Source organism: Chroicocephalus ridibundus, chromosome 1, assembly GCF_963924245.1.
Source record: "Chroicocephalus ridibundus chromosome 1, bChrRid1.1, whole genome shotgun sequence".
NCBI lineage: Eukaryota > Metazoa > Chordata > Aves > Charadriiformes > Laridae > Chroicocephalus > Chroicocephalus ridibundus.
The window spans coordinates 195051574-195072588 of NC_086284.1; the positions used below are offsets into that span (position 1 = coordinate 195051574).

Genomic DNA, 21015 nt, shown 5'->3' on the forward strand with positions numbered 1-21015 from the left:
AGAAGAAAACTCAGAATTTCTGCAGAAGTAAGGCAGCGTTGCACACTGTTCTTATGCCAGGGAACAGCTTAGTTGTGTAGGGATACTGAGGTACCGTCACCGCAAAATCAATCTATGCTGACAAAAGCTTCTGCTTATGCAGACACAGTCAGAGGGTGAGGCAGAGCAGCAGAGACAGAGATGAAACCTTGGTTCCTCTGACATTAATGGCAAAACTTAGAAGTCTGCTTTGCAGGTCAGTACAACCACAATTTCATGCCTCATTTCTAGTCCTTTGATGGAGTGTAGAGACAGTAGCTCAGGGTCTAACCAAAGGCAGAGCTGACCACCTCCTGTCCTAGTCACCATGGCACTATTCTTTGGGGGAAGCTCAGCATCTTACCAAATATGTGCTTTTTTAACACCATTTCTTTCTCTCTCTCTTTTTCTTTTTCTTTTTCTTTTTCTTTTTCTTTTTCTTTTTCTTTTTCTTTTTCTTTTTCTTTTTCTTTTTCTTTTTCTTTTTCTTTTTCTTTTTCTTTTTCTTTTTCTTTTTCTTTTTCTTTTTCTTTTTCTTTTTCTTTTTTCTTTTTCTTTTTCTTTCTTTTTCTTTTTCTTTTTCTTTTTCTTTTTCTTTTTCTTTTCTTTTTCTTTTTCTTTTTCTAATTTTTAACCAATAAATACAAATTGGAATATTCAACAGGGGAAGTTTCTCTCTTTCCATCTTGTTTAGATCACAGAATGAAACTATGGTTTTTGTAGCAACAAAAATCCTTTTTCCTTCAGAAAATCTCCTTTGATTCAATGGGGTTTGAACCAGGCTATCATAGGAAAATTAGCTCTTTGTTCAGCATTGCCGTATTATCAATAACACAGAAGTCAGCAAGCACTAACCGTGTGTTTTGCTCCTGAGAGAGAGACACTTGATAGAGACCATGAGAACCCCAAGTTGCACTAAATTCCTGCAGGTGAATCAGGCCACTACAGCCTGTGGAAATTCCGTTTGCAGACAATTAGAAAATCTGGTGGGTGAGAGATCACAGCTTCATTTCTAATGTTCTGCCTCGTTGCTGTGACTTGCCTGTTTTCATTGTATCGTGTCCCTCTTTACACACTTTCTGCAACTTTATCCAGTTTAACGTAATTCTGTATGAGCTCTCTCTTTGCCTTCAACAGCTACCTGGATTTGGGTCCAGCAGAGACATAAACTGATGTTCAACCAAATGAGTGTCTCCTCACAACACTCGTCAAATTTGCTACAAGGAGCAAATTTCAGTTTGGACATAAGTCTTTAGGCCTAAGGCCATTTATTTGGCAGCATGAAAATCGTGTCCTTTTAAAAATAATTTTAATTTATTTTTCATAAATGCAGGTAAAAGCAAAAGAAAAAATATTTCTATGGCCTATTCATGGAAAAAAAGATTTTTAGAAGGCTTAGGGTGCCAAATAGACACCAAATATAAAAGTAAACTAGTCATAAATCAACAAAGTATGTTTAGCATCAGTTTAGGTTAAATACTTAAATTTTGAGTTGTCAGTTTAGAATATTTTTTTCTTTTTATATGGATAATTCTTTGGCACTATAGAAAAACTTTGATTTTGATCTTGAAACCAAAGTGTGTGTATTTGTGGCTATGACAATGGGAAAGGTTGAATAAAAATAAAAGAGGCTGAAGGAAGAAACAAAACTGTCAAATTAAGCAAACAGCCTTTATTAGTTAAAACTTTTAACTTCAGGTTAATATTTTTAAAATACATATTAAGCAGTCCTAATGAATTGTTTTGAAAGTATATTTCTTTTCATGCCATTTTAGGGGAGCAGTTTTGGGGAGTATTGGCGATGTTTATTCTCATATCTTAAGCAGAAGATTTATGTATGCAACTGATAAACTGCACTAACGAGCCAAAAATCCAGTTTAATTTCATTCTTCCTGTGAAAACCTCCTACTTGCAGGCTTTCATAAAACTGAGTTTTTACCAGTTTTTAATGCGGGAATAAACTAAGAGCAGCTCTCTCTTTCCTACTCTCTTACATTGAATTGTAAGTAAAAGTTCCCTTGCCTGGTAGAGCCGATGCGAACTCTTTCAGCTGAAGCACCACAAAACACAGGCTGACTGAAATGGCGCTGAAAGCTGCATGGCGTGCAAAACCTTATGTAATGGGGAAAAAACAACTTATAATCGCAATAGAAAATAAGCTTACTTTCCAAACTAATTTGGATTGTTCGCAATTTTTCAGTTAATTGTCTTTTATATATGAGATTCGTTTTATTTTTTAACACAATCTTATTTTTAAAGGTTAAGAATGCATTTACTAACTGCTGTGAAGTTACAGTAGGAAAAGTTTATAATAATTGGATTAAAATACATAAATTTGCACACATCATTTAAAAAAATCTATAAATACAAAACCTGCAACTATTCTGTTAGCATTAAATGTCAGTGCTTCCTATAAACATGAGTTTATCTCCATATATCCTTGTTCTCTATTTTTTTTACATTTGCCACTAACCTTTAGCATATACCAAAATGGATCTGTTTTTTTCTTAATATACCTAGAGAGCTGTTGAATATAAACCAAACTATTTGAAACAAGCTTTTCAAAAGGTACTTATCACTTTCAGTTGCCAAAGTTTAAACTTTTATTATTCAGATGTTTCAGCTCCTCAATATTAATTTTATATAGTTCTACTTCTCTAGTTTATTACCTAAAACCAGATCAGCTCATAAATGTATGGGATGTTAAGAAGAAAATTCTATAAAATGAGGGATTTCAGATGTTGTAGACATTGACAGAAATTTTATGTATTTGGTTTGAAAGAAAAATTACAATGTCAGGAAAAAAACTGCCCAGTTTTCATATAATTTTTAAATATAAACCATTGCCCAAACCAACTTTCAGATCATTTAGGAAGTATTCTACAGCAGTGGTAGTCTCTGAGTCCAGACCTCAAACCAATCAACCAACCAACCATTCTGTCCCTGCTCTGTTAGTCAATGGTTACTCAACTTAACTGTTGCACTTGCTGATCTTAAAGGTCTTTTCCAACCTAAATGATTCCATGATTCTATGATTCTGTCAAAAGGCACAAAGCAATAGAAGGTGTTTGCCTGGCACGTATTGCTGTGTTATCTGAGACATTGCACTTTTCAGCCTCTTCATATGACTGCTATGAAGCTGGGAATGACTGTTTAGCCATGGATTGCAAAGGGAGCGCAGAGGCAGCCAAGGGCAAGTGGCGATACAAATCTTGGAAAGTCAAAGTATGCCTGGCCCCAGTGGCAGCCAGGAGGCCAAAACGTGGAGCAAGGGACCTCAAAGCCAAAGGAGGGCCAGCATGAGGAAGGTATTCACAATGGCCAGCACTGGAGGCTGCCAGAAAGATTAATTGTCTTAATTCAGCCCTCAGTTTCCCAGCTGAGCAAGATATTCAACTGGAAGAGCACTCCCTGCTCCAGAACTTGGTTATCCACTTTGTACCTTTACGTAGGCTGACTTTAATGCCTATATCAAATGTCTACATAGGACCAGGGACCACAGTTCAGGTCTCTCTTCTCCCCTAAAATTACCAAGTTACAATTATGCTGTTTTTCTGTCCTAATGGATTTTGAGCTTTAAAGTTGTCCTCAGCTAAGAAGAAGAGGGAGGAACGTTGTCCCTAAGGACAAACAGCTAGGTGATTAGGACACAGACAATGCAAGTTTGAAACTCCCCTGAGCAAGGAGCACTGGGCAGCTCCATCTCCCCGCTTGCACCCTACCACCATGGTCCTGATTGTCCCTCCTCTCCGTCATTCCTCCATGCTGAACAGAGCTGCTTGCCCTGTGGGGAGCCTTCAGGAAACACCCACACCCATGGGAACCAGGGGAGCTGGGTTGTGCTCACTGACCCACAGCATGGTAAAGTCAGCATCCAGGCTTTTGTTTAGGTTCAGTCTGCCATTATTTGCTCCACATCATCTACAAGAGTAGCTGAGGGTGGGGTGAGCATCTTCTGCACGGGGCAGAAGTAGTGGCAGCTGTGCAGGCTACACAGCAGCTGGAGCTGCGTGGTCGAAGCACCGTGGGATATATTCTGCCCTTAGATGTGCCAGTGCGGGCTCCCATACAAACAATTCTCGATGTTTTTCTTTAGAAGGACTTCTTTATCTGCTGAAACAACTCATCCTGCTACTTACCAAAACATATTCGCGTGGGGCTTTTGCTCAGTGCAAGCGCAGGCTGCATCCCTGGAAATTCCCTTGCTCCTGAGGTAGCAGCTGACTCTCCCAAGGCTACTGGGATCCCACAGGGTTGCTTCACTCAGCCTCCCACTCAGTCCCTGGCCTGATAAATGTCGATAGGCAGCAGCCTTGGTTTTTTGCTGTGGCTTCTTGTGTAGCAGCAATCTATCACACCCAGCGAAGCACACCCAGCGGAGCTGCTGTCTGTCTGTGACGGTCACAAACTCTAAGGCCAGGTCTGCTCTGCAAACATTTGCTTTCGGAGCTGTTTGCTGGGCTGTGGTGAGAAGCCTGGCTGTGCTAGCAAGGCTAGATAGCACTCACACAAGGACCTGGGTGCCCCCGCGCTCTTCCTCATGTGATGCTTTTAATCAGAGCAAAAGCAGGTTTTGCTGGCAGAGCTACATAGGCACTGGGAGATGTTGTCAGGACACTTGTAGGGGCTAGGAAAAGTGTTCCTTGTGTTGATCTGAATATAAGGGCAACTCAAAAGTTTTCTGTCTTCCTTCAGAGGTTAAATCCTTCAAACTTCCAGAGGGATTTTGGAAATGAATAGCTTTAAAAAAACAAAATGACAAAACCATTCAACTTTAGGTAAGAGATGCCCAAAACCCACAATATACGAAGTAATTTTTGAAAATAGGCTCTAATAAATCATATAGGTTATTCACCTCACCTTACTTTCACTTTCTGAAATGTATATGTATAGCCTGGAAAAGTCCTCTGAATTCTCACAAATTAAAGAAATTAGGATTTTCTATGGAAAGTCATCCCCTCTCTTGCTTCATTTTTCTAACAAGGGTCTCTCAAAGTTTAGCTTTGACCAGCTACCCAACTTTTAGATGAGATGAATCTTGTAGATGAAAATGAATATTGTCTTTAGACACTTCTGAAGGTGAATATTTTCTTTTCACATTCATCCTCCTCACCTCCTTTCCCTTTCTTATATCCCTTCTGTGGAGAAAGGACAAGCTGCTACAAGAAAGGCAACATGAACTGAGAAATGAACCCACAAACTACTGTCAATTTGAGCATTTGCAGCTCTTTCAGGGAAAGGAAAAGCTACCACCATAAATGAATGAAAAGGGCATATAACACAGAGGAACGAAATTATCTCTTCAAAGGGCTGGGGGGCATTTAATTTAGGGAAAACTCCCGTGACAAAATACTCAAATATATCTTGCTTGCTGTATAATAAAGCTACTCACAAAAATACACAGGAGGTGCTGACATCCCACTGATGTTTTCCAGGGCAGTGGATTGTCCCTTGCCTCAGCTGCTCTGACAATAGGACCTGTGACTGGAGAGAAATAACATGGCAGCCCCACGGCTGCCGATACTCTGTGCTCGCCAAGCCTGAGCTCCAGCGCTGTGTGGAGGGCAGAAAGGTATGTAACAGATTTTACGTGTTAATTTTTTTTTTATTTACCTGGCTATTTAGTGTCCAGAAGCTTTAAAAACAATGTTATGATTGATGTGTAGGAAAGATCCCTTTTTATTATAACTGGAAAAAGATTCAGATGGAAAATCCACACGGATGAAAAGCAACCAGTATCTATAATTTAGCCTCATATGCAGACACGGTTGTCTGCTGCCATTTTGCATAGGAGCTTGGGTTACACCAGTGGAGTTTCAAGACCTACGGTGTTTGTTGTTACCAGTTAGACCTGCAGTGAGTATCCAAGGACTGTAAATGGAGGACAGATTTGCATTGTTGTCACAGTTTTTCTCACCCTTGATACGCAAGTTGGGTTTCTTCTGCTGCATACCTAATGCATGGCATTGCTTGTGCACACTAATCTTACCAAGTCTTCTTGCACATTCTTTTCTTGTAGTGAAGCTTCTAAGGTGGTTGCTTGGAAATACAAGGTCTCCTTAATAAGCATGCTATGACTGTAAAACTGTTGAGAGAGAGCTCTGATCTGAGGCTCAGGTACCTTACTGAGGATACAAGTATCCAGAAAGTAAGTAATTAATTGTTATAAAGATTTTTATAGTGTATTGTCTAGGTAACAAAAGAGTAACTAAAAGCGGCATTTTGATAAAATCCAAGACCGTTTCTATATAGAAAAATACAAAAATAATAGCCTTTCAATTAACATTTCCTCCTTTTCTGGTCATTTCTTGTCCTGCACAAAGTCCTTCATTGCCATTTGGCTTCATTTCTGCCTCTGGTTTTCTCCATTGCTATGGAGCTGTGGGTTTCTCCTAGCATATTTTTTCTAAAAAACATAGGTTTGTACGACAGAGGAGAGGCTTGATTTGCTCCTCCTGTACAAACCAAGCACTTTTGGATTGACCACAGCAAAAAATACAGAAGAATTTGATAGCTTTGCTTTGGTCTTTAATTTCCACAGGCGTCGGGCTGCTTCAATAAGCAAACACCCTTTGGTCAGACAATTGAAGGATAGCAGAGGAACAATATATCATCATGGCAGTGGATTGCCAGGGTATTGCTGGGAGGATTATGCTGACATTCCCACCTCCTGAACCCAAGCACTCACATTCACCAGTGTCCAAAACAGGACAGCGTTTGTTAAGGGTCCGTTAAAACCAAGTATATGAAATGAACGTTTGTGAGCTTGATCCAGATTCCACTGTGTTGTGACTCTCTGGGGTCACCGGCCTATTCTAGTGTCAGATGAGAGCCAGATCTCATGTGATCTACATTAACACCATGCGAGAAAATTTTCTGTAAAACTAATTGCACTTGTTCCCCATTTTTCATCTTTTGCAAAAGTCTTCTGTCATTGTCTGGTAACCTTCACTGCTCTGTAGAAATCTGCTGAATCACTCCTATTGCCTTTGCACAGATGTCCATTTAACTGGTTTATTCTTTTAAAGTGCTCACTCTAACCTGTGTTCTCCTTTTGGTATATTTCTCCTAGACCTTTCCCGCCGATGTTATTTTTGTCATAACTTTGCAGTGGTTTTAACTTTGTGTGGCATTTTGCAACAGCATTTTTGCTTCTTTCACCAAATAAATAAATGTAGAGCCTGGACCAACTCCCTCGTGTCAGTAGAACGAACTTAAGAACTATGAGACTTTCTTCATACCTAAATCACATGAGGAAAAATGGTCCTCTGCTTGGGTGAGGACCATTTTGTGAGGACCATTGGGTGATAAGGTCCTGATTCTGCCTGTGATTAAGGCAAACTTTAATATTACTTTACATAGTCTAAGCAATGTAGTAGAAAAAGTATTTTTTTCAGGTGCTCACTGAAAGGGACTTTTGCCTGTCAGTTGCGTTGTATGCTATTATGTATTGTTAAGCAACCTGGATCTTTTATAAGGGAGCTGTTGAGTAGCCAGCAAGATATAATTCTTGTGAACAAATACATTTTTACTATACAAGAGATTTTGGTAACCATCTATAAACACTTATATTTCCTAATTTGTGATATTAGTTTTAAACCATTATATACCTTTTCTTTAAGCAGTACAGAGACCACTGACTTTTTAAACTAACGACATCATAGTTTCCATAATAAAATAAGCAGAAGGTTTCAACACTGTAAATTTAAGCAGATTGCAAAAAAAGCATGAGTGCAAAACGTAAGGGCAAAAATCATCAACACAAGTGAGGACACTGAGGTGATCTAGAATGCTGTTTGATTTATATTGTCATTTGCTGAAGTTAGCTAAGAACAACAGAACTCACTTGTGTCCACTTCTCAAAATGGGCTCTACTGACCCATGTGCCTCTGTATGCTGGGATTTTTTAGTAAGCCACTACACGGAATATTCAGCTTGCGTAACTCTGGTCTCTGGAGTTCAGAATCCTTTACAAAGGAGTCATGTATCATGATCTACATCATCTGAATTCTTGCTCAAAGTTTATTCTGAACTAAGGCAATAAAACCTCCATACACCCTACATAATTACCAAACCTTTCTTAGGAAAGCAGAGACATGTATGTCTGAAATGTCTTTGGGTCAAATGACATCATACCTTCCATCAAAACACTAACAGCCCTCTATGACTGAATTTCACTTCTGAATACCTTCATAAAAAATTCAGTCATGCAAGATTTCAGCAGGAATCACAAGTAAAGCAAGTAGAGACATTTGTGATTCACTAGGCTGAAGTCTCTGATTTTTGTCCTGGAAAAATTATAATTTGGTTTCAGAAATCTGATCCGCTGGTTTTACTTCTTACAATTAAAAACATCATGATAAGACATTATAAATACTGTGTCTGTGATTATGTCTTCTCTTTTAAATAGGAGGTGTTAATCTCTATGCCACTGTGAAATTCCAACTATGATAAATGCAGGCTGTTTTCTTATGCGCCCCTATTAGTTTTACATGAAAAAAAAAAGAAGAAAAAGAAAAAAAGCCTACTTGTGTTTCTACCTCTAATGAATGTGAAGGGAAGCATGTAATGAGTTAACCGCTGCTGTGCTGTGTCCCTGATCACTTCAGCAAGTGATGAAATAAGATGAAAAGTGAATGCTCTTTTTGGCTGAAATGCAGCACGTATAAGATCAACTGTATCTTTAAGTGCAATTATTCTGTTTTTCTCATGTTACATAGAACAGCAGTAAAATGCTATTCAAATATGTTTCTTGCTCATTAATTTCTTTTATGCATTTGTCAATCTTTCTGAAATATGTTTATGGTCACCCGAACAGAGCCCTTCTTTATTATCTAGAGCATAAATAAGCCTTCAAAAATGCTTTCTAATTAGTTTTCTAACTCCAGGCTGCTTTTATGTCATATTATAATTGATTTGTTTTTCAGAGCTCATCTCTAAAATTACCATCTCCTTTCTCTATGACAGAAATTCATTTTCCCTGACTATGACTTCCAGTTGATTTCACATCATCATTAACTGTTATTTTAATTTGTGTGCCTGTAAAACTGTGTTTGAGCTAAGTTGTTTCTGTCTCATAAAAATGCAAGACCACCTGTAGTGAAACAATAACGCTCAGATTGGTGGAGACATGAGAAAAGGATATACATCCACAAAAACTGTTTATGGGGCCTTATTTTGCTTTATGATGTGTTAGCAAGACTAGTCAGTCATATGTTTGCATTTCAGGCACAGTAAACAGGCAAATCTTGAAGTGTTGAGGCTAAGGTGATTCTGGCTGAGTAGATTTTCATTCAGTCCACTTTTAATATCAACAGTCCTTTTTCTCCTCCATTTTAAACTCTAAGAGTAGTGAGATGCAGGCTGTCTTCTTCTTAGGGAACTCCACATATAAGTCCTAATTGAATCAAAGAAATAGGCAATCATAATAAAAATATTATATCTGTATTATATTGGCTCAACAAAATCCTCTGTAACTGTGGTTAATGAGTTTTTGCTGTAATATTTATGCAATTCTATTCAGATATGATGCTTTGATTTTTGTACAAGAACTTTAAAAAATGGGTGAAGGAAAAGGGGTTCTAACAGATAATTATTTATCCAATTAGCAGCATATAGAAAGCTGGCCTCAATAGCAGGGGGGATATGTATTTTGTTTATCATCGAGAAATACTACTCGGAGTTTAGTCTTATAATAAAGTACCATTGAGTCATGTGTAATTAAGAACAGGAAATATGAAAAGGCAATATTTGCTGAAGTACTTAAAATTCAGCTGTTAAAACAGGAATCTTAACTTATAATTTCTTAATAATATTTTAAAGTTAAGTAGTGTTTTAGACTTACAGGTGTTTAAATTTCCTAAGTGTGGTTAATTTATAATGATAGGTCTGGTTAAGAAGTGAATTCCACTATGCTTACACAATCTTTTAAAGCCTGTAAGCTATAATGGAATTTTTCACACCAAACATTTGCAAGAGAAGACACTGAAAACATCTGTCTGCATGAAAGTGTTGTTCTTTGTCTGGTAAAATTACAAACTTATGTATGCCTGATCCTTTAGTCATCCTGCAGACAAATCCCCCATTGACCTGAACAGTACATGACTCAGCCTTGTGCCAGAATGTAAAGGAATTTTCATATTCTACACATCTGAGCCATCATTTTCCTCGTTATTGTCATAGAGCTAAATACAGAATCATCCCCAGAGCCCCTGGTTCAAATCATATTAAACACTACATGGCACACACAACTATAGTAAGTTCATGCAGCTGTATAGAAATAAATGTGGCCATAGCTACCACGCGTTCAGTTACATTGAATGATTATTCTAATTCATCGAAGCTCTTGTGTTAGTTGTAGGACATAAGATTTCTTTCTGGGGCTAAACACCATTTACTTTAACCTTTGAGTCTCACAAACATTTGCTGAAAATGAAGCTGACTTGCAAAAGGTGGATGCTTTGAAAGATGCTTTCTGGTGGTCTGCATACTGGGGATTTGGACTAGATGATCTCTGGAGGTCCCTTCCAACTCTGAAAAATTGCATGATTCTGTGATACCACAAGAAAATGTGTTTGGCCAGCTCTGTGCAAGGGCAGTTTGAAAAGCAGGTAGAATTACCTACAAATGGCCTCCTCTTCCACATGGATTTTCTGTGGGGAGAAGCAAAAGAAGAATCTGTTTATTTTTCTAGGATTTACATGTCTCACAGCATGGTTGGACCAATAGTTAGAAGCAGATTGTTGGGTGCAGACAAGGTCTTAATGAATGGGTGATCTGTGTGTGCAGATTTGCTGTACTATGCATCCATCAGCCTGGGATGTATTGGGTTACAAGGAATGCACACCCATCTTTCTAGCTGAGATCTTCTCTCTGCTTATGGGAGAGCATTCCCTTTAAAAGCCCAGCACACACAGCCTCCATAGTGTGACTGCTGATCCCCTCCTGTGACAACTGCAAAGAGCTCTCTATCAGAGCTAGAGGGCAGGGACCATAGATTTCACATACTGCAGTCCTAGTTTTAATGACGTATCGTTCAACAATGCTGTGATTTCACTGTGAAGAAAAGTAGCTGGAGTTAAAAAGGTTTGCATGATTCCAGTGATACAGTCCTGGTGTGGACTTGAGCAGTCAAAGACCTCTTGACTGAAATCTAATATGGTTATTATAATTGACATCTTTGAGGATAACCTACACTTCTGATCTGGTTTTCTGTACGACCACAAGTCCACTTTGTCTCATTTCTCTCTTCCCCACTTACATCAAGTCTTAAGTATTCTCTTAGCAGATTATTTTCTGAGTATTCAGGTTAATTTCCCTAGTGAAATTTCCTCACCAGTGTGATGTTGCCATCTGTCTCATTCCTGACTCATCCTGCTCGGCCACACCTTCTCCTAGGAATAAGTATACATTCCCAGATGGACACCCAGACACTCAATTGCATTAGCTGTCTGATCTAATTTCCTGACCTTCTGCTTTACCTTCTCACAAAAAGCTCACTTAAGACTGAAAATGGAGACGTTCTGAGACTCAGAACTCACTCCTTCAGAGATGGGCTGCGTGCAGTCTTGTCAGTCGTGTGATGGTATTTCAAGAAGCGTACCTGAGCCCTAACAGTTATTTTGTCCAGTTACACTGACCGCTCTAAAGGAATCTGCTCTGACTTCTTTCACCCCCTTCATGTTCTCAGAACATCAGGCAACAACAATAATACTATTCCAATGCACACGTGATGTTTTCATATGGTTCCCAACGTAATGGCACTTAAGGGCTAGAACTGTCACTGTGAGAAGTGATCTTACCTACCTTGTCTCTCCTGGTACTGGTTTTAAAGAAGTATGCCATCCCATCTGCAGACCTGGCCAGCTAGGTACCTCAGAGCAGACTTGAAAACACACTTATGGATCCACTGCTTACGTGTGTGTGCATCTAGGAATTGTAAAGCCCTCCAACGCTGAAGTATTTAATAGTGTAAATTGAGGGGCTGGGGGGTTTGCTCTGGTTTTGACGTAAAGAAAAAATGGGAAAGAGGCTGATGAGTCTATCTCAGTCTTCGATGGTCTGCGATGTTTGAGACACTGGAAATATTTAGAATGATACTTCACACTTAAATTGCTAGAGAATACACAGTGTTGGCAAAACTAGACATCTGTGCCTCATGTTCATTGCCCTTGGCCATGGCTCTTCTCTCCTTTTTTTCCACAAAAAGTGTTGTTCTGCCATTTGTACTCAGTGGTAGATGTGAGTAGACCAATTACAGTTACAAGGAGAAAATATCAGTCAGAATCTTAGTCACAGTAGAATGAGTGAGATAAAAATGCCACATCTGCCAAATCAGTGTAATTAATAGCTGACTATGTTCCTTTGCAACTAGAAATCCCCATGTGCAATGATAACAAAATGGTATCATATGTTATTAGAAGTAGAAGAAAAACAATCTAGCATGTTCTACCAACTGCTCTATGTGTGTAACTTAGTAGAGCCTGTTTGTTATTCTGCTAATGATGTTCTGTGTTTTCACAGAAATGTTCTCACCCACATTGCAAGTTAATGATATCCTTGCCTGCTAATATCTGAGAACTGCTTTTTAAATAGATACACATCTACATACTACAGTGACGGACTTAAGAAAGGGAGATTAAAAAGATGTGGACATAGACAGACTGGAGAGATTAAAAGATTTTGCAAGTTAAAAGAATTGTTTAAAACCTCAAGTTAACCTACTTTAGAATTAGGACATATTGTAAGTGTGGACTGTCTTCCTAATTGTAAATAATAGTGTGCATGTTTGTGTCTGCCAAAGAGGGAAAGAGAGAATACCCAACCAGTCCTTCCAAGGATGCAAGGATCCTTGACTTCTCTGACTCATGTTATGCTTGGTTTAAAGAGGTTTCTTCTGACACAATGTGAAAAGAGTTGGAAATCCCCTTGCATGTGAGGGAACTCCTTGTGCAGTCCAAGAATAAACAGCAGCTGTTTAAGAATTTACTCTGTGAAGCAGCTTTGAGAGGTCCAGGACAGGAGGTGAAAGAGCCTCGGTGCTTGTTTTAATGATTGCTACCATAAATAATCTATCTAGGACTTCTCTGCAGCCCACAATGGGGAGGCATGGGATGTTCAAGTCCTTGTCATGCCTATTCTTGGCCATCGAATCAGATCGGGGAATGTTTATCTGAAACTGCTTCTCTTCTGTGGGAACTGTCATCAATATGCTGTTGTGGCTTATTTTTACTCACAATAGGTTCATAGTGGGAACTGGAATCAGTCTCTAAAGCTGTGACATTCCTGAAGGAAATAGATAAATAGAGATGTATTAGATGAAAGAAGTCCCAGATGCCTTTACCACGTAAAATCTCTAAGAGAAGCTTTGGAAATGTACAATTAAACATGTAATCTTGTGCAGTCTGAATTTTATTTGCATAACCAAATATTCAAGGTGGAAGTGGTAAAGCATCAAACCCCAAATCAAATTTCAAAAACCAAACAACAACAACCGAACTTAGAGGGTGCCAACTACCCTGAGTGCCAGAGGAGGTAGGAGAAGCAGTATACTGCTGGGCAGAGAACAGGACTGTTACTGTGGGGTTTCTGACTCCCAGTTTTACGTTTATGCTCCTCTGTGTGGACTTCTGGCTGAGATGACTGTGGTAATAACTGATTACGCACACAGTTTCATTGGCAAACCACAGTGAACCTGGGTTCTCTTCCCCTTTGGACTTGTGTCATTGCTTACATGTTCTCTTCAGCAGGAGGAAATGCTAGTCCTATCCACTAAAAATAGGGCAATTACATTAAAAAACCCCACATATTAAGTTCTGTGGTCTCCACATACAGAGATGTTTGATTTGACAGGGGAGTCTACAGAATGGGTAGGAGCAAGCTCAAATTTGACTTCTTCAGTCATTTGCAAGTTCAGAGTAACCCAGCGAAGACTGCTGATACTTGAAGTTCTTCTGTCATTGTGACAACACTTCTAACTCCCTTCAGGCCATGATGCTTCCTGGTGGCCACATCACACAAGCCAGGACTCTATTCAGATTATCTGCCACCAAAATAACCCTTTTTTTTTTTCCCTCTCTGAAATTGCAGAAAGCCCATCTCTCTACAAATAAGGCAGCAGCTGCATCCATTGATGTGTGAGCGTGTGTGTGTTTGTGTCCCTTTAGTGTAAATTCTAATGAATCACATTTATGGAAGACAGACATTAACCAAGACGTGCTGTGTAGGAACAAACCACATGAAAAACTGGAGGAACAAAAGCAGGAAGTTGCAAGAAATCATGAGAGGCTCTGTAATAGCAATTGGAAGTAAATAAAAACTTAAGCAAAAAAATTATCAGCAAGGATGAAAAATGCAGGACTAACTGTGCATCTAGAGCCATCTATAACCTGTACTTTTTGTCTTTGAAACATATAATATAACTTTTTGTTAATCAGATCACACAGATTTTACTAAAGGAGGACTTTAGTATTGAGGTCTCAGGGCTGGAGAACTGGCAGCTCACAGAAATATTTCTTGAACGTTATGAGAAGGGTATAAAATCCTCCAGACTAGCTGTATTCTTTTCTTAGCTTTTGGAATTTGGAGTGTACAGCTTCTAAGTCATATCTTTTTTTTCTATCCAAAGATTCTTTTTATAGGTGACTCAACTAACCGAGGGATGATGTACTATCTAATAGAAAGAGTGAATAAGACTCTTCAGGAATGGCAAAAGACTCATGATGTTAAATGTTACCATAATATCAATGAGGGGAAAACCTTTATCAGTTACTCCTACTACCCCCAGTTTTGGATGAATGCAAACCAGAGACCAACTTTTGAAAAAGCACTAGAACAACTGTTGCAGAGGTACCGTACAAACTCTCTTGCTGGCTTGTTTGTATTCTTGTTCTATTCACAAATGTTTAACACATTTTACAATTAAAGTCCGTAAACAATTAAACCTAACGTGTGCAGACCGTATTGTGTGGTTGAAAAATAGCAGAAAATGACATCAAGCCTCTGATCAGGATGCCAGATACAGTTCACTGAAATGCAATGCAATGCAGTTAAAATGTTTGCCATCTGTTTTAAGGCAACATGTGTTGTTTTTCCTCTCTGGATTTCAGATCACGTCCCCTGGAGAATACAGACCAGACCGTATTAATTGTAGGTGGCGTTCAGTGGCTTAATTCCAATCACCTGCAAATTATCCAAAAGGTGTTGAACAGGTAATGTTATGTGCTTGGTGTTATTCCAAGTCTTGATATGCTAAATTATGAGAAACAACTTAACCAAAAATTTTAAATACCAACATTTCATTTGTTTTCTTACGGGTGCACACTTAATGGACTTTGAAAACATAAAAATTTAATGTCTTTTGATGTGTCTGTTGAGTAAAATGTGTATTTTTTTTTTTCCCAAACAGGGAAAATCTATCAAATATCCTGGTAATTATCAAATCCATAGGGATGGGCTTTCACCTCCCAGTGGATGGAATACATTCTCTGTCACAGGTAATCTACAGTATATTTAGAGTGCATTTTCATGGAAGACTTGTCATTTCAGCAATAATTTTGCTATCTGGTCAAAATATGTCGCAACCTCTGCTGAGCAAGCTTCAAGTGGATCAAAGAAAGAATAATGTTTGTATTTGCTCATACGGCTTGCTGATGCAGATTCAAACCGATTTGCCTCATTTCGTGGATTCCGCTGCAATCAGAGCACCGTTTGAGATGCCGTGCTCAGTCAGATGTCCCAGGAACCAGAAGAAGCTCCGACATTAATCCTGCTGCCAAAGTTGAGAAATCGAACTGGGGGTAGGCAGATTGCTCCTCGTACGACGTTGAGTGCTGGCCCTCCCCAGGCTTCCTCCACGGTTACTGCTGGCTCAGATTCACTGTTCTGGCTGCATCGCACAGCTCTCCATAAATCTATCTTAACCAACCTATTGAAGCCAGAACATTACAGAGCAGCTGGAATGTACCGGTGAATCTAGCGTGTGATTTGTATGTTAACCGGATGTTACAGTCAGTTTAAATCATGTCCAAGACTCTCAGAGCAATAGGTGGGCTCATTTCAATGTGCTGTGTAACCCATTCAATTCAATATTTTTATTTACAATTTGGTCGGTAGTTTTCTGTTGAACACATACAAAATGTGTGGATGTGACGGGGCTGGGAAGGGCCGGAGGGCAGAGCGGAGTAAACGATGCCTACCAGCGCTGAGTGTAATGCTCCAGCTGTTCACAGGTGTTGAAAAGAGAAAATTATTAGCTTTCATAGTTTACGTACAGCGCTCCTATCGCACTAGGGACTGGCGCCCATGTCTTTTTGCAACCATAACACACTGCTGTATTCAGTGTGTGACTTACTGTCACTCTCACCCTCCTTTTTGCTATGGAGACTGCCCTGTCAGATTTTGCCCATTCTTTCTTTCTAAGTTAGTACTATCTATCTGCCTTGTCTTCACCAAATGTCTTCTTATTGATTCCAACCATTTCCTTAAATTATCCACATGACCAAATTAGGATACAGTAGGGAAATGATTGGACTTAACATGAAGAAATGTTAGAATCATAGAATCATAGAATCGCTGAGGTTGGAAGGGACCTTTAAGATCATCGAGTCCAACCTTTAGCCTACCCTGACAAGAGCCACTTCTAAACCATGTCCCTCAGTGCCCCATCTACCCTTTTTTTAAACACCTCCAGGGATGGTGAATCCACCACCTCCCTGGGCAGCCTATTCCAATGTTTAATAACCCTTTCAGTGAAAAAATGTTTCCTAATATCCAATCTAAACCTCCCCTGACATAACTTGAACCCATTTCCTCTCGTCCTATCACTTGTCACCAGGGAGAAGAGGTCAGCCCCCATCTCTCTACACCCTCCTTTCAGGTAGTTGTAGAGGGTGATGAGGTCTCCCCTCAGCCTCCTCTTCTCCAGGCTAAACAACCCCAGCTCCCTCAGTCGTTCTTCATAAGGTTTGTCCTCCAGACCCCTCACCAGCTTTGTAGCCCTTCTCTGGACACGCTCCAACACCTCAATGTCCCTCTTGTAGCGAGGGGCCCAAAACTGAACGCAGTACTCGAGGTGGGGCCTCACCAGTGCCGAGTACAGGGGGATGATCACTTCCCTAGTCCGGCTATGTTGTCATAGCTGCTGCCATAGCTTTCAGGGGAGTTCAGTCCTAGGAGGAAGAAGCAGAAGTTTGATCGAAGGTAGGTGAGGCAAGGACACAAAGAGCATTAAAGGCTTCCCAGGACCGCCTTTTTCTGTTTCTCATCCAGTAGTTTATAAAACTCCAAAAATCAACTACAGTGCATAACCGACATTCTTTTCCCTTTCAATATTGGAATCATATGCCAAATTACCCCTGTGGTTTGGGTGCTCTGAACTTCTGGATTACCCCAGCTACTCTCAAAGCCCTTCTGTCTTCAGTGTCAAATCCACTGCCTTGACAAATTTATGGCTAACCTTTTTTCTATTCCTGGCCTTCCTGCAGTGTCTTGAGAAATAATAATCTGTTCTTCAGTGTAACCATTTCTAAGATACTCATGGCCCTATACTCCTTTTTAAGCAACAGTCTCAATGACTTTGATTTGAAGCTGGATTTTTCTTTTACAGGAGCACTTTCACCATTTGTTACAGACAACTTTATAATAGGATTATTTTTTTCTGAAATACACCTCATGTTAGCTGAGTATATATTAAAAAAAGTTACCCAGTAATTATATTTTAAACATTAAATTCTTTCTATGAAGGAAGTTCCACAACTATTGAAAAGTAATTGTAGCTGGTGCTAACTTGATTTTAATCTTGATCTTACTGAAATCAACCTGATTTGTAGTGTAATTGAGGGAAACATTTTCAGATTGTCTTGTAACTATTTTTGTGCTGCAAAACCAGTTCTAAGAAATTTCTGAAAAAATCTACAGTAGTCTTGGAGGAAGAGCTACTTTCAAGAGTGAATTTATAGTAATTCAAGTTTGGAATATACATAATTGCTTTATGTAAAATGCAGTTTTGCTATTCATTTCAGTGGCAGAATAAAATAACCTTTAAACAGTCATTCTGACAAGGCATTGCAATATTTTATCTGTAATGCAGGCAGAAGTGCAAAACTTGTGGAATGAAAACTTGGTTATTCTGGATACAGCAAAAAATTTTGGCTATGAAGTTGTTGACACCTTTGTCATCACCATGGGACGTTACAAAGAATTCCTGCAAGGGAAGTGTGGCTGCCATTTCCATGAGGTAATAGTTGATGCTTATATCAATCCCAGGTATTTAAGAGAGATTTTAACTGTCAGGTGGCTAGAAACCAAAAGGTGCACAAAGGGATTTGCATTCATGACTTAAAATTAGGTGTGAATAAAAGCTGTGGAGAAGCAGTTTGTATGGCAGCATTTAGCCCTTGCTGCTCAGAGTGCAATGCTGCCCGAGGAGGGGCTGAACTGATGTCGTGGTGATTCCTTGAAATAAAAACCAGAATGCTTTTCTGCAAAGGCAACCTGTATAAAAGGGTGTTGCACAGTTTCCAGGTTCTTATATTATTGCTATGCACTATATATCTCTACTGCTTCTGCACGGGCTCACTTCATCTTTTGCCATACCTCAATCTCTTAAGCCTTCCTACAGACTCCCATCAAATCAGAGGTACATTTAAAATGGAGCTTAAAATTGAAAGACCAGTCTTACTGCTGTATATCACTTTCCATGTATCTGAGAAAGAGTTATCTGGGATAGTTATAGTGACTGACTATACAATCACAAATCTCATGCCCATAGTTCTGTTTTCTTATTTGTCTGAAATCTATAGAAGTTCTGTCTTCTGTTTTATAACAGCTGGACTAGCGAAACAGGGACATGATAAAATATGAGTAGGGCAATTGAGAACATATTCTTCTGTCCATTCGAAGTTCTGGTGAGGAATCTTCACAATATATTAAAAATGACAGGACTCCATGGATTAAATCAAAAATGAATAAGCAAACACATTATTATATCTAGGCACAAAATCAGCCCAGAGGCTGCCAAACCAGTGAAACTCAAGAGTTTGAAAAACAAGATATTTAAAGTTTTTCTGGTTTCCTTTAAGATGTATTTTGAGTATGTGGTATGTCTTTTTATAGTGAGTGCTCTTCCCCGTCAGCAAAGGAGGGATCTGTTTTAGTTTTGGCTTTCTTGTATAGCGTTTAAGAACTGTCACCGAGATCACCAGAATATTCCTATAGCTTCCAACCAAGTCCTTCCTCGTACCCATGACACCAACTTGTTTGTACAAAAGGACAGGTCCCGGGTTCCCATTTTGAGTGGTCAGTCTGCTGAGAATCCAAACACATCTTTCATTGCCCTAATGAAGACCCACAAATATTACATTACTCCTTTTGGAAATCAGAAAAAGCTTTGGGGAATAAAGGAGACTCGTATCTTTCCAGATGCTTAGCTCCTGATTCCCAGTAAAAAATATTTCTTCAGTGAAAACTGGAATCATGCACTCATAGTAACCCCGTGCTGTAATTTATTGCTAGATCTAGGGACAGAGAGGTCTTCTGGTACCTCTATAGAAAAAGTCATGTTTAGGACAGGAAGATGTTGCCTGTGATGCTACAAGGATCTTCATTCTTATGAGCTGAATCTGGGTTGTCTGCTTATGAAAAGCCTGGGAAACTACCACAATTTATCCCATTAAAAGCTGTTTAGGACCGTAAAACTTGAACTGTCATATCTTTCAGGAAGATTGCATTTCCTCCTCTCCAAAAGAGAGATGACAGGTGCAAGTTCTTTCATAGAATGAAATATAGAATGAGAAAAAATTGTTACCAAAAAGTTAAAACTGGAGAAAAAAAACTATGCAATGAAAGATGTCTGCTTGAAACCAAGAGTTAATGAATTTATGGTGTTTCACAGTCAGCTGGGGGCTTTGAGCCAGTAAGAAGCTACTAGTTGGAAGAAATCTCAGGAGTTTGGTTACTCACTAAAATAATGACACAGGTAATTGGATGTGTCACTTAGAGAACAGAACTCCACAAGTTAGCTCTTACAGAGAAAATCCTAGAACTTTTTTTATTAGAGTTATCAAAAGTGCATAAATATTAAAAAAGACTGTGACCCACAGAAGTGAAATGCTAGCATTTTTCCAGCATGAATTTAGGAATTTGTTTTCTGTCAAAACATATTACTTCAAATAAGAGAGACCACCAAATGTTTTCTGAATCTCTCAAGAGAAGGATAAAACCCCTTTGCTTATTTTGCCAAGTCATGCCTATTTCTCTGTAAGCCTCGCTCCTCGCCAAGCCTGTTCCCAGGACATGGATGTGTGCAGGGTTAGCACAGAAGCTCCGCAGAGCTTCACAGGTACAAAGGTGGGCCATGACACCAAGAATGAAGGGGAAGCACTAATTTTTGCTGTGAAGAAATGTCAGGACAGCTGTGATATATTTTCCTTCAACATCCAAAAAAAGCAAAGACCTAAAAATAAGGTTTCCTTCATCAGACACCCACAGCATACACTGGAAAACAAAATATACTGTGCCTAATTAAACGTGGGAGTAGTTTAAACAAACTGAAATTCAGTGGTGATGATAGTAAAATTCAAGCATAGGCTCCGGAGTGTCCTTGCGGTGTCTGCTGGCCAAGGACTAGCATAGCAAGCCTAACTATTTTCTTGTAGCCAGTGGATTATATTTAATTCTCTTAGCCACAGCAGTCACCTTTACATAAAGCAGAATGAAAAATTAATAACTATAAGGCTGTGATTTTTCTCCTTAAATATCGCAGACAGATATACAATGTCAGAGACAGTCTACTGGACAACAAATGCATTCCCAAAAGAGAGTGGGGAGACAATGAGCTGTCACTGGTTGGGACTCTCTTCCACATGAGGCTCACTGGGACTGAGCACAGGTTTGGGAGCATTACCAGACCCGTCTGACCTCACGTGCTGTGTGTCAACCTCACAGCTGGTTTCCACCCTGAGGCTCCTCAGCAGCTCACCTGTTTTCAGCCCATTGCCA

General features: G+C 39.3%; 1 protein-coding gene across 1 annotated transcript in view; it reads left to right on the plus strand.

Moving 5' to 3' along the window:
• The window catches only part of CPED1 (cadherin like and PC-esterase domain containing 1), a 152007-nt gene that overhangs the window by 124972 nt on the left and 6020 nt on the right, over positions 1 to 21015 (plus strand). Inside the window, exons 18-22 of the mRNA XM_063323257.1 lie at positions 5454 to 5590; positions 14645 to 14865; positions 15126 to 15227; positions 15425 to 15512; positions 18107 to 18253. Coding sequence (XP_063179327.1) covers positions 5454 to 5590; positions 14645 to 14865; positions 15126 to 15227; positions 15425 to 15512; positions 18107 to 18253 — 695 coding nt within the window. The remainder of the gene's footprint in view (positions 1 to 5453; positions 5591 to 14644; positions 14866 to 15125; positions 15228 to 15424; positions 15513 to 18106; positions 18254 to 21015) is intronic.